The sequence below is a fragment of the Pristiophorus japonicus genome, unplaced genomic scaffold, assembly GCF_044704955.1.
Source record: "Pristiophorus japonicus isolate sPriJap1 unplaced genomic scaffold, sPriJap1.hap1 HAP1_SCAFFOLD_29, whole genome shotgun sequence".
NCBI lineage: Eukaryota > Metazoa > Chordata > Chondrichthyes > Pristiophoridae > Pristiophorus > Pristiophorus japonicus.
The window spans coordinates 5,230,872-5,244,771 of record NW_027252668.1 but is presented as its reverse complement, the minus strand read 5'-3'; the positions used below and the strand labels follow the sequence as shown (position 1 = coordinate 5,244,771).

Below are 13,900 nucleotides of genomic sequence, written 5' to 3'. Positions count from 1 at the left end.
AAGAAAATTATTAGCAGTGGAGAATAGAAGTCGGGGTTTATCTTTGCATTCCAGAATGATTCTGGTATAGTGTACAATTTTGGCAGAGGAGAGCAGGACCTGATAATGCTTTATGTGGTCCAGCAAGATCTGGCAGTGAATGGCTAAACCAGATTTGCCCCATATCCGTTCAAGTCTGTGTCCCTTGGACTTGAGGGAGCAAAGATGTGGGCTGTACCAGGGGAAAGGTCAATATGAGAGAGAGTAAGTGTTTTACTAGAGACTAGGGCATCAAAGGTGGAGGTGAGGGTGTGGTTGAGCAGATCGGTGGCTGCAGAAATGTCAAGGGGAATGAAGGCCAAAGGTTGGACAGTTGGGACTTCATAAGTGCAGTTGTAAGAAAGTTGGGACAGAGTTTTTTTCCAGAGGCGGACAGAGATGGAAGTAGGGTTGCAGGGGAGGGAGGAGGATGTGGGTGGAGAGCAATGAGGAAGTGGTCAGAGGTGGCCTTATCTGCAACTGACACGGTAGGAGTAGCAAGGCCACGAGAGATGGCAAGGTCAAGGGGATGGCCGTGAATATGGGTTGGGGAGTTTACATGGAGGGAGAGATTAAGGGAGGATAGGAGGCTAGTGAAGTCAGGAGAGAGAGCATGATGAATTGAGATGGAGGTTGAAATCACCGAGGATGAGAAATCATTCGGGCAGAGGTTGAGGGAGAAAAGCAGTGACGATATCTCGGTAATAAATTTCTAACGGTACTTGGGTGGGCGAAGAGAACGAGAATTTTAAATCAGATTTGAGAGGGGTGGAATAAGGTGAAATGCTCAAAGGAGGAGAAAGTGCCGGTGAAGTAGGGGGACAGACCAAGGTGTGATTTGGTGATGGGAGCCACACCCCACCACAGCGGTCTGAGCAGGACAAGTGGTGGAAGGTATAGCCGGGCGTGGAGGCTTCATTTAAGGTGTCATCACCTTTCAACCAAGTCTCCGTCAGGGCCATGATGTCAATGCAATCATCCACGGTGAGGTCAGAGATGGTGTGAACAGACATTCTGGAGGGAGATGCGGAGAGGGTCGGTGATGGTTGCCCCACTGCCAGCATCTACTGGGTCAGTGCTGGGTGAGGGAAAGAGGTGAGTTGGACGGGGAGGAGATTAGCAAGATTAGCCCTCAGTGGGCCTGCTGGGCGGGAAGGTCGTTGAGAGAGTAGGATGGGACAGTCGGGGTTGCTGCTCGTAAGGAGGTAGCGACGAGTGCCACGATGAGCCCTCCGTAGGATGCCAAGAGAGGCACAGAGGGATGCTGTAGGCTTGTCTAAGAAGGAGTCAATCCTGGGACAGCGGCAGGAGAGTAGGAAGGTCGAACAGTAATGAAGGATGGGTAGGGATTTGGGAGGGCAGAGTATCAGAGAGGAGAGATGGAAGGAGGTATGGCCACAGGAGAGAGCAGTCAGGCAGGGATAGAAAGAAAAGGAAAAGGGGAGAGAAAGTGGAAACGTATTGAATGGCTCGGGTCGGGAGCGGCAGCTGAAGTGCAGACGTGAATGACCGGGGAAAAGCTCAGGTTACATCGGCCTGGTTAAATGTAATCATTAATGGGATACATATTTCCTGGTAGCAGGGAATAGGTTGGAAACAATAGTAGGGAGAGCAGGGTCAGAGTCAGAGGTCCCATGGAGGGACAAAGCCGGTGTAAGCAGGATGGGACTGGCACAGAGCATCGACAGACCGCTGTCCATATTCAGAGACAGGTGTAGCAGGCAAGTGAAGTCCAGAAGCTATGTGAAAGGCAGAGAGTTCGAGGATGGAGGTTGTTGCCGTAGGAATGAGAGTCGGTGGCGGTGCAGAAAGATGATGGCGAAATAGCCGCAAGTTGCAGGTCACCGTAGATCAAAGCGACGGAGAAAATGTAAAACTACAAGCCAGCGACCAGCAAAGCTGGAAACCGGTAAAACAAGTCATCGGACAGGAAGTGAAGCAGCAGCTGTTAGCTATAGGCCAACATCGCTGAAAAACCAATGGAACCAGTTCAGCAGACACACGGCCACAGTTTAAATTAAAACAAATGTTTGTTTTGCAGCAGAGATAGAGTCACAGCAGGTAAAGCTTACACTGTAATCTACTGCAGTCCAGTGCAGAAACATAGTGGTGTGATCCAATGTAGTTCAAAACACAAACATAGTCTAGACGTTCAGAGATGGCCAGATCATCAGAAACCGATCTGAGAAATGAATTCGGCAGCTGAAGATACTGAAGTGACTGAATAACAGAGCAGAGACACAGCCGCTGAGTCAGAGTGTGGTCAGTAGAGCAGCGGAGTCCTGTTGGCGAGGAATCCAGGTGATGGAATCAAGTTTCAGCAGAGTTCCGGCAGGTGAACGAGCTCAGTGAGAATAAAGACACGCTGGGTCGGGGGGTAGGTAGCTGACTCAGCACGGGCAGCTTTAAACCTGTAGTTTGGGCTGAAATACCTTCACCATCAGAGCAGGGTATCAAGCAATGGGAGGAAGGAGATTGGGGGAAGAAAGGGCAAAGGATGACCAAGGATACAGTTGATGAGAAGAGCACCTCAGTAAGCAGCAGTTAGCCCAGGAGACATCTTGAATCGAATATAAACCCACCCCACAGTCACTGACACCAATCTCCTCCTGTCTGATATCAACCCACCCCACAGTCACTGACACCAATCTCCTCCTGTCTGATATAAACCCACCTCACAGTCACTGACACCCATCTCCTCCTGTCTGATATAAACCCACCTCACAGTCAGTGACACCCATCTCCTCCTGTCTGATATAAACCCACCCCACAGTCACTGACACCCATCCCCTCCTGTCTGATATAAACCAATCCCTCAGGCCCAGAATGATTAAACTCAGCCTGTGATTTGTACCAACGGTGATAGACAGGGCTTTACACTAAATAAGGGGGCGGGGGGGGGGGGGAAAGAAAAGAAAAGGAAGCAATGCAGGAAAGTGATTGTGGTAAGGATAACCAGATTATGTCAGGAAGGGACAGAGCATACAAACGAAAGAGTGTACTAACAAATAGGTTCCAGGTAAGGAAAAATAGCAATATGACAAACAGGACTATAGAACAAAATGTTAAGATGTCTAATAATGTTAAAAAGACATTTAAGAGCATTGTATCTGAATGCACAAAGCATCTGTAATAAGGTAGACGAATTAACAGCGCAAATAGATGTAAACGGATACGATATAGTTGCAATTACAGAGACATGGTTGCAGGGTGACCAGGGTTGGGAACTGAATATCCAAGGATATTCGATATTTCGGAAGGACAGGCAAAAAGGAAGAGGGGGTGGTGTGGTGTTGTTAGTAAAGGATGAAATCAGAGCAATAGTGAGAAAGGATATTGGCTCAGAAAATCAAGATGCAGAATCAGTCTGGGTGGAGCTAAGGAGCACCAAGGGGCAGAAAACATTGGTGGGAGTTGTCTATAGGCCTCCAAACAGTAGTGGTCGTGTTGGGGATGGCATCAAACAGGAAATTAGAGCTGCATGTAGCAAGGGTACTGTAGTATTCGTAGGTGACTTTAACCTACATATAGACTGGCCAAAGCAAATAAGTACTAATACTGTGGCAGATGAATTCCTGGACTGTGTACTAGATGGTTTTTTAGACCAGTATGTTGAGGAGCCTACTAGGGAACAGGCTATCCTAGATTGGGTATTGTGTAATGAGAAGGGTTAATTAACAGTCTTGTTGTGCGGGGTCCTTTGGGGAAAAGTGACCATAACATGATTGAATTCTTTATTAAGATGGACAGTGAAGTAGTCCAATCCGAAACTAGGATCCTAAATCTAAACAAAGAAAACTACGAAGGTATGAGGAATGAATTAGCTATGGTAGATTGGGAGGATTCATTAAAAGGCATGACAATGGATAGGCAATGGCTAATATTTAAGGAACGAATGCATGAATTGCAACAGTTATACATTCCTTTCTGGCGTAAAAACACAAAAGGAAAAGTGAACAAACCATGGCTATCAAAAGGAATTAAGGATAGTATTAGATCCAAAGAGGAGTTATACAAAGTTGCCAGAAAAAGTAGCAAGCCTGAGGATTGGAAGCAGTTTAGAATTCAGCAAAAAAGGACCAAGAGATTGATTAAGAAGGGAAAAATAGAATATCTGAGTAAACTTGCAAGGAACATAAAAAACGACTGCAAACGTTTCTACAAGTACGTAAAAAGAAAAAGATTAGTGAAGATAAATGTAGGTCCTTTACAGACAGAAACGGGAGAATTTGGAATGGGGAATAAGGAAATGGCAGAACAATTAAATATATACTTCGGTTCCGTCTTCACAGAAGAGGACACAAATAACGTCCCAGAAATGCTAGGTAACCAAGGGTCTTGTGAGCAAGAGGAATTAAAGGAAATGATTATTATTAAGAAAATAGTGCTGGAGAAATTAATGGGACTGAAGGCAGATAAATCCCCAGGGCCTGATGATCTGCATCCCAGAGTACTAAAAGAGGTAGCCATGGAAATAGTAGATGCATTGGTTGTCATCTTCCAAAATTCTATAGATTATGGAACAGTTCCTGCAAATTGGAGGGTGGCAAATGTAACCCCACTATTTAAAAAAGGGAGAGAGTAAACGGGGAACTACAGACATCAGTAGTAAGGAAAATGCTAGAGTCTATTATAAAGGGTGTGATAACGGCACTTAGATAATATCAAAGGGATTAAACAAAGTCAACATGGATTTATGAAAGGAAAATCATGTTTGACAAACCTACTGGAGTTTTTTGAGGATGTAACTGATAGAATAGATAAGGGAGAACCAGTGGATGTAGTGTATTTGGATTTTCAGAAGGCTTTTGATAAAGTTCCACATAAGAGGTTAGTGTGCAAAATTAAAGCACATAGGATTGGGTGTAATGCATTGGCATGGATTGAACATTTGGTTAACTAACAGGAAACAGAGAGTAGGAATAAACGAGTCTTTTTCGGGGTGGCGGGCAGTGACTAGTGGGGTACCACAGGAATCAGTGCTTGGGCCCCAATCTAAATATATAAATGATTTAGATGAGGGAACCAAATGTAATATTTTCAAGTTTGCTGACGACACAAAACTAGGTGGGATTGTGAATTGTGAGGAGGATGCAAAGACGCTGCAAGGCGATTTAGATAGATTGAGTGAGTGTGCAAACACATGGCAGATGCAGTATAATGTGGATAAATGTGAAGTTATCCACTTTGGTAGGAAAAACATAAAGACAAAGTATTATTTAAATGGTGATGGCTTGGGAAGTGTCGATGTAGAGGGACCTGGGTGTCCTTGTGCACCAGTCATTGAAAGCAAACATGCAGGTGCAGCAAGCAGTTAGGAAGGCAAATGGTATGTTGGCCTTCATTGCAAGAGGATTTGAATAAAGGAGCAAGGATACAGGGCCTTGGTGAGACCGCACCTGGAGTATTGTGTGCAGTTTTGGTCTCCTTACCTCAGAAAGGATATACTTGCCAAAGAGGGAGTGCAGCGAAGGTACACCAGACTGATTCATGGGATGGCAGGAGTGTCGTATGAGGAGAGATTGGGTCGACTAGACCTGTGTTCACATGAGAGGGGATCTCACTGAAATGTATAAGATTCTGACTGGGTTGAATAGACTGGATGCAGGGAGGATGTTTCCCCTGGCTGGGAAATCTAGAACAAGGAGTCACAGTCTCAGGATACGGGGTAGGAAATTTAGGACCGAGATGAGGAGAAACTTTTTCACTCAGAGGGTGGTGAACCTGTGGAATTCTCTACCACAGAAGGCTGTGGAGGCCAAGTCACTGAATATATTCAAGAGGGAGATAGCTAGATTTCTAGAAACAAAGGGCATCAAGGGGTATGGGGAAAAAGCGGGAATATGGTGTTGAGATAGAGGATCAGCCATGATCATATTGAATGGCGGTGCAGACTCGAAGGGCCGAATGGCCTACTACTGCTCCTATTTTCTGTTTCAATGAGGGGATTGCAGTACCAGATGGGAGGGACAACATTTGGAGACACTGATTCGCCACCAATTCCCATTCCCCTTCTTTCTGGTGGATAATGGAGGGGCCACTATGTGTAATGTGCAAGTAAGAAAGAATTGTCAGCAAGCTCTTTGTAATTGGAGATTTTATTCAGTGGAAACTTTGATACTGTATTGTAGATTTTGTACCAAAGATCAATTTAGGATTGAAGTAAAAGTTCATAATTTTATTGCAAACTAATTTCTGATGAGAATCCCTGAATCAGATCACAGACAGCAGTTCTTAAAGGGACACTGCAGCCCCAAGAACACAATCAGCAATATATCCAGAATATTCAACTCCAGCCCAGTTACAGGGGTTAGTAACACCAACAGAAACAAACCCCAACTGTCAGAATGAACACGATTTAATCGGAATGTGATTAACAGTAGCAATAACAGCAGAATACAAACCCTGCAGTCACTTGTGAACTTGCTGGTGTCTCAGCAGGTGGGATGACTGAGTGAATCCCTTCCCGCACTCAGAGCAGGTGAATGGCCTCTCCCCAGTGTGAACTCGCTGGTGAGTTACAAGGTGGGATGAATAAGTGAATCTCTTCCCACATTCAGAGCAGGTGAACGGCCTCTCCCCAGTGTGAACTCGCTGGTGTCTCAGCAGGGTGGATGACCGAGTGAATCCCTTCCCACACACAGAGCAGGTAAATGGCCTCTCCCCGGTGTGAATTCGCTGATGTGCCAGCAGGATGGATGGCCGAGTGAATCCCTTCCCACACTCGGAGCAGGTGAACAGCAACTCCGCAGTGTGAACTCGCTGGTGTGTTACAAGGTGGGATGAACAAGTGAATCTCTTCCCACAATCAGAGCAGGTGAACGGCCTCTCCCCAGTGTGAACTCGCTGGTGTGTTACAAGGTGGGATGAACAAGTGAATCCCATCCCACACTCAGAGCAAGTGAATAGCCCCTCCCCAGTGTGAACTCGCTGGTGTCTCAGAAGATTGGATGACCCAGTGAATCCCTTCCCACAATCGGAGCAGGTGAACGGCCTCTCCCCGGTATGAGTACGACGATGAATTTCCAGCCGTGATGGGATAATGAATCCCTTCCCGCAGTCACCACATTTCCACGGTTTCTCCATGGTGCGGGAGTCCTTGTGTCTCTCCAGGTTGGATGATCAGTTGAAGCCTCATTCACACATAGAACACGTGTACAGTTTCTCCCCAATGTGAATGCTGCGATGTTTTGTCAGTCTGTGTAACTAGTTAAAGCTTTTTCCACAGTCAGTGCACTGGAACGCTTTCACTCGGGTGTGTGTGTGTCTCGGTGCTTACCCAGTCATATCGATGTTTGAAATCTGTTCCCACAGGCAGAACAGGCAAACAATTATCCTTTCACATTCAAAGGCCGATGAAATTCAGGTCTTGATGAATCAAGTGACACTGTCAGATCTTGACGTGACGTTTGGTTTGAGTTTCCTGTCTGCAAATCACCCCTTCTGATACCCTGTAAAAGGAGTTTTCAAAACTCATCACTAAGTACAGGACAGAAATTCAGAATAGGCATAGGTAGTTTCCATCGAACATTCTTTCCTCTTCCAAAATTGTAAATCCCCGTCCCATAAAATGTCCCTCCTCCCTGTGTTGAAATCCAAGCACATCGCACATCTCTCGACTGCTTCTCCCCCACTTCCAGTTGTCACCAACAATTCTGACTGGGTTCAGTTCTACTCTCACTGGTTCCCCCTCCCTCTCCTCCCCTGAAGGTGCTGACTCTGGCTGGGTTCAGGTCTACACTCACCAGTTTCTATCCAATATGTGACCCATGTGCCCAATCTCCATGTGTGAACCTTGACAGGTTATTCCACTGTCCTCATCTGAGGCCTCACACGTGCATTTTCCAGCAGGGTCACAGGACCCACCTCCCAATGGCTCAGTGGGTGAAGTGGGGCTATCAAGCTCTGTTATAATTAAAGGGTTAAGAATGAAACTCGGAACTAAAACGAGCTGACATAGGATTTTGTAGTGGTCAACTTTCCAAAGATGTTTAAAGGGAAATATGTCAGAATGATTAATTGTTACAAGCTGTGTAACCGGAGGACAATGACAAGAGGCCAAACTGTTGAACCACAGGAAGCTCACAGGGCAAGGGGTCAAAAGTGACACATTGGAAAAACTCCATCTGGTATGAGATATAGGCGACTGATTGTGTGACGCGAAAGGGAATTCGTCAAGCAGCAATTGTGTACGTGGGCTTTGGGCCAATTAAACGGCATGTGGGGGAGGGAGGGGGCCGCGCTCGAGGCTGACATGCATCATTAAGTGAATAAAAGGTTGCTTGGAACTTTGTATCATTGGAGAGGCCTGGCTCCAGACAACCAGCAGGCGGCTCCCCACCGGTGCAAAATAAAGACGACTTGGATCTTCGAACCCAGACCTGGTGTTGAGTTTTATTTTAAATACCCCACTACAGAGGGTCAAAGCAACGCCCAGTGTGACTGAGGCAGATGTACAGGAGTGGCCCAGGTTTAATCTCTTCTGCATATCCTCCCCTTCTAATCCCCTGTAAAAGGAGTTTACAAAAGTCAGCACTGTAAGTAGGAACATAGGAAAAGGAAAACACCATTCAGCCCCTTTAGCTGTTCCACCATTCAATTAGATCGTGGCTGATCAGTCGCTTAACTCCGTCTACCTGCCTCGGTTCCATCAACCTTAATACCCTTGCCTAAGACGAATCGATCAATCTCAGTGTTGGAATTTTCAATTGGCCCCAGCCTCAGTTTTATGGGACACAGTTGCAACTTTCCACTACCCTTCAAGAACATAAGAAATAGGAGCAGGAGTAGGCCACACGGCCCCTCGAGCCTGCTGCGCCATTCAATAAGATCAAGGCTGATCTTGTACTTCAGCTCCACTTTCCCCGCATGCCTTGATCCCTTTCGTGTCTCAGCCCTGAATATACTCAACGACTCAGCATCCACAGGCCTCTGGGGTAGAGAATTCCCAACATTCACAACCTTCTGAGTGCAGAAATTTCTCCCTATCTCTGTCCGAAATGGCCGACCCTTTATCCTGAGACTATGACCTGAGACTATGACCCCTAGTTCTAGACTCTCGAGCCACGAGAAACAGCCTCTCAGCATTTGTGTGAGGAAGTGCTTCCTGACATCACCCTGAATGGTTTAACTCTAATTTTAAGATTGTGTCCCCTTGTTGTAGACTCCCTCACCAGAGGAAATAGTTTCTCTATCTACCCTATCATCTCCTTTAATCATCTAAAACAGCTCAATTAGATCACCCTTTAATCTTCTATATTCAAGGGAATACAAGCCTAGTCTGTGCAACCTGTCCTCGTCATTTACAGGTCATCACTGCAAGTACAGGATATTAGACATTTACAGCACAGAAGGAGGCCATTCGGCCCATCATGTCCGTGCCAGCCTAATCCCACTTTTCAGCTCTTGGTTCGTAGCCTTGTCGGTTATGCCACTTTAAATGCATATCCAAGTACATTTTAAATGCTATGAAGGTTTCTGCCTCCACCACCCTTTCAGGCAGTGAGTTCCAGACACCCACCACCCTCTGCATGAAAATATGACTCCTCAAATCCCCTCTGAACCTTCTACTAATTACTTTAAATCTTTGTCCCCTAGTTATTGACCCCTCTGCTAAGGGAAATAGGTTCTTCCTAGCCACCCTATCTAGGCCCTTCATAATTTTATACACCTCAATTAGGTCTCCCCTTAGCCTCCTCTGGTCAAAAGAAAACAACCCCAGCGTATCCAATCTTTCCTCATAGCTAAAATTATCCAGTCCTAGCAACATCCTCGTAAATCTCCTCTATGCCCTCTTTAGTGCAATCACATCTTTCCTGTAATGTGGTGACCAGAACTGCACGCAGTATTCTAGCTGTGGCCTAACTAGTGTTTTATATAGTTGAAGCATAACCTCCCTGCTCTTATATTCTATGCCTCAACTAATAAAGACAAGTATCCCATATGCCTTCTTAACCACCTTATCTACCTGGCCTGCTACCTTCAGGGATCTGTGGACCTGCACTCCAAGGTCCCTTTGTTCCTCTACACTTCTCAGTATCCTACCATTTATAGTATATTCCCTTGCCTTGTTAACCCTTCCTAAATGCATTAGCTAACATTTATGCGGATTGAATGTAATTGCCACTTCACTGCCCACCTGACCAGTACATTGATATCTTCCTGCAGACTGCAGCTTTCTTCTTCATTATCAACCACACGGCCAATTTTCATATTATCTGTAAACTTCTTAATTGTACCCCCTACATTCAAGTCCAAATCATTGATTATATACAACAAAACGCAAGGGACCATGTTCTGAGGCCTGCGGAACCCCACAGGGGTCACAAAAACACACATCAATCATTACCCTTTGCTTCCCGCCTCAGAGCCAATTTTGGATCCAACTTGCCACTTTGCCTTGGATCCAATGGGCTTTTACTTTTATGTGTGTCATGTGGGACCTTATCAAAAGACTTAAATCCATGTGGACTACATCAAACACACTACCATCATCAACCCTCCTTGTTACCTCCTCAAAAATTCAATCAATTTGATCAGACACAACCTTCCCTTAACAAATCCATGCTGACTGTCCTTGATTAATCTGTGACTTTCTAAGTGAAGATTTATCCTGTCCGTCAGAATTTTTTCCAATAATTTTCCCACCACCGAGGTTAGGCTGACTGGTCTGTAATTACTCGGTCTATCCCTTTCTCCCCTTTTAAACAATGATACATTGTTAGCAGTCCTCCTGTCCTCCGGCACCACATCTGTAGCCAGAGAGGAAAATGATGGGCAGAGCCTCTGCTCTTTTTCTTCTCTTAACAGCCTGGGATACATTTCATCTGGGCCTAGGGATTTATCCACTTTCAAAGATGCTCAACCCCTTAATACTTCCACTCTCATTATGTTTATTTCATCTAATATTTCACACTCATCGTCCCTGATTGAAATGTTCACATCGTCCCTCTCTCTTGTGAAAGCAGAAACAAAGTATTCATGTCAAACCATACCCACGTCTTCCGCCTCCACACATAGGTTTGCTTTATGGTCCCGAATAGGCCCTACTCTTTCTTTAGTTATCCTCTTGCTCTTAATGTATTTATAAAACATCTTTGGGTTTTCCTTGATTTTACTTGCCAATAATTTTTCATGCCCTCTCTTTGCTTTCCTAATTTCACCCCTGTACTTTTTATACTCCTCGAGGGGTTCTGCAGTATTGAGCGCTCGGTATCTGTCATAAGGTTGTCTGAATTGCTTTATCCTATCCTGTATGCCCCTTACGTTTGACAGTGACTTGCCCAAGTCTGAAACTGGAGTCTTAAACTTAAATAAAGCCAACTACATAGATATGAAGCGGGAGTTGGAAAAATAGATTAAAAGGTATGGCAGTAGATAAGCAGTGGCTAGCATTTAAATAAATATTTCTTAATTCTCAACAAAAATACATTCCATATAGAAACAAAAACTCCACAGGAAAAGTGATCTAAAGAAGTTAAGGATAGAATTGGATTCCAAGAAGAATAGTATTAAGCCTGAGGATTGGGAGTTTCAGAAACAGGAAAGGGTCACCAAAAAATTGTTAAAACGGGAAAAAATAGAATGAGAGAAAACTAGGCAGAAATATAAAAACAGATTGCAAGAGCTTCTATAAGTATATAAAGAGGAAGAGAGTAGAAAAAGTAAACATTGGTCCGTTAGAGGCTGAGACAGGAGAAATATTTTGTATCGATCTTCACAGTAGAAGACGTAAAAACATATCTAAAATGGTGGGGAACCTCGGGTCAAATGAATATAAGAACATAATAAAAAGGAGGATTGGCCATACGGCCCTTCGAGCCTGCTCCGCCATTTAATATGATCGTGGCTCAGGTCCACTTCCCTACCCGTTCTCCCTCATTAAGAAACTGTCTATTTCTGAGTTAAATTTATTCAATGTCCCAGCTTCCGCAGCTCTCTGAGGCAGTGAATTCCACAGATCCACAACCCTCAGAGAAGAAATTTTTCCTCATCTCAGTTTTAAATGGGCGGCCCCTTATTCTTAGATTATGCCCCCTAGTTCTAGTCTCCCCCATCAGTGGAAATATCCTTTCTGCATCCATCTTGTCAAGCCCCCTCATAATCTTATACGTTTTGATAAGATCACCTCTCATTCTTCTGAACTCCAATGAGTAGAGGCCCAGCTACTCAACCTTTCCTCAGAAGTCAACCCCCTCATCTCTGGAATCAACCTTGTGAACCTTCTCTGAACTGTCTCCAAAGCAGATATATCCTTTCGTAAATATGGAAACCAAAACTGCACGCAATATTCCTGGTGCGGCTCACCGATACCCTGTACAACTGAAGCAAGACTTCCCTGCTTTTATACGCCATCCCCTTTGCAATAAAGGCCAAGATTCCATTGGTCTTCCTGATCACTTACTATACCTGCAGCACTTTGCAAACTTTCATGCACAAGTACCCCCAGATCCCGCTGTACTGCAGCACTTTGCAATCTTTCTGCATTTAAATAATAACTTGCTCTTTGATTTTTCCTGCTAAAGTGCATGACCTCACACTTTCCAACATTATACTACGTCTGCCAAATTTTGCCCACTCACTTAGCCTATGTCTTTTCACAGATTTTTTGTGTCCTTCTCACACATTGCTTTTCCTCCCATCTTTGTATTGTCAGAAAACTTGACTATGTTACACTCGATCCCTTCATCCAAGTCGTTAATATAGATTGTAAATAGTTGGGGTCCCAGCACTGATCCCTGTGGCATCCCACTGGTTACTGATTGCCAATCTGAGAATGAACCATTTATCCCGACTCTCTGTTTTCTGTTAGTTAGCCAATCCTCTATCCATGCTAATAATTACCACCAACCCCGTGAACTTTTATCTTGTGTAGTAACCTTTTATGTGGCACCTTGTCAAATGCCTTCTGGAAGTCCAAATACACCACATCCACTGGTTCCCCTTTATCCACCCTGTTCGTTACATCCTCAAAGAATTCCAGCAAATTTGTCAAACATGACTTCCCCTTCATAAATCCATGCTGACTCTGCCTGACCGAATTTTGTTTTTCCAAATGTCCTGCTACTGCTTCTTGAATAATGGACTCCAACATCATCCCAACCACATATGTTAGGCTAACTGGTCTATAGTTTCCTGCTTTTTGTCTGCCTCCTTTTTTTTTTTAAATAGGGGTGTTAGCGTTAGTGTTTTCTCTGAAGAATCACTCAACACTCAGGGTCGGTTCCAATGCTGAAGCAGCTTTATTACGCTCAGCGGGAAGGAAAAACTCAGGACCGTATCCAGGTTTCTCTTCACAGAACAAAGAGTTACATGTACCTTTATATGTTTTACAACAGTTAAAAAACAGCTTACTGCAGTTACACAGCTCATCACGGCTGGACACAAGCCAATCATAACGATTATAGATTACATATAGGTTTTTTAATCCAATAGAATTCTCCTAGTAACCAGGGAACCATTGTCAATTTGGGTTGATCGATGACTTTATATGTTCTCTCCCTAGTTCTTTCATCTGGGAGAAATAATTGGTTTGTAGCCTTGTTTACAGCAAATGGTTTCCCTCTTATCTTTCTTCCTGGGGAATTAATTGGTTTATGGCCTTGTTCACAGGAGATGGCTTCCTTCTTATCTCTGCCTTCCCAGGCATTCCTACAGTGGGCCTCACAGGGTTATTGCTCGGTCAGTGAACGTTCAACAGTTCACAGTTTGACTACCTGATTTCCCATAATGCCTGGGCAGCCATTTTATGTGTGTGTCCATTTAAGCTTATGTGAGTTCTAAATATCCAGCAGGTGCCTAATGCCTAAGTCTATATATATCTTTCGACTCTCTACAACAATTCCCCCTTTCGGTAAAGGGACTAGCCCTAGTCCCCTTTTAA

General features: G+C 44.5%; 1 protein-coding gene across 3 annotated transcripts in view; it reads right to left on the bottom strand.

Annotated features, from left to right (window-relative positions):
* The window catches only part of LOC139248268 (zinc finger protein 3-like), a 39,170-nt gene that overhangs the window by 9,845 nt on the left and 15,425 nt on the right, over window positions 1–13,900 (bottom strand). For 2 of the 3 annotated variants that reach the window (XR_011591024.1, XR_011591023.1), the window contains exon 3: window positions 6,423–7,469. Coding sequence is in view for 1 of the 3 variants with exons in the window: in XM_070872049.1 (XP_070728150.1) it covers window positions 6,430–7,104 (675 nt within the window). In the remaining 2 variants the exon portion in view is untranslated. Of the gene's footprint in view, window positions 1–6,277; window positions 7,470–13,900 lie in introns of those variants that run through there. The other variant, XM_070872049.1, reaches the window with a different exon arrangement.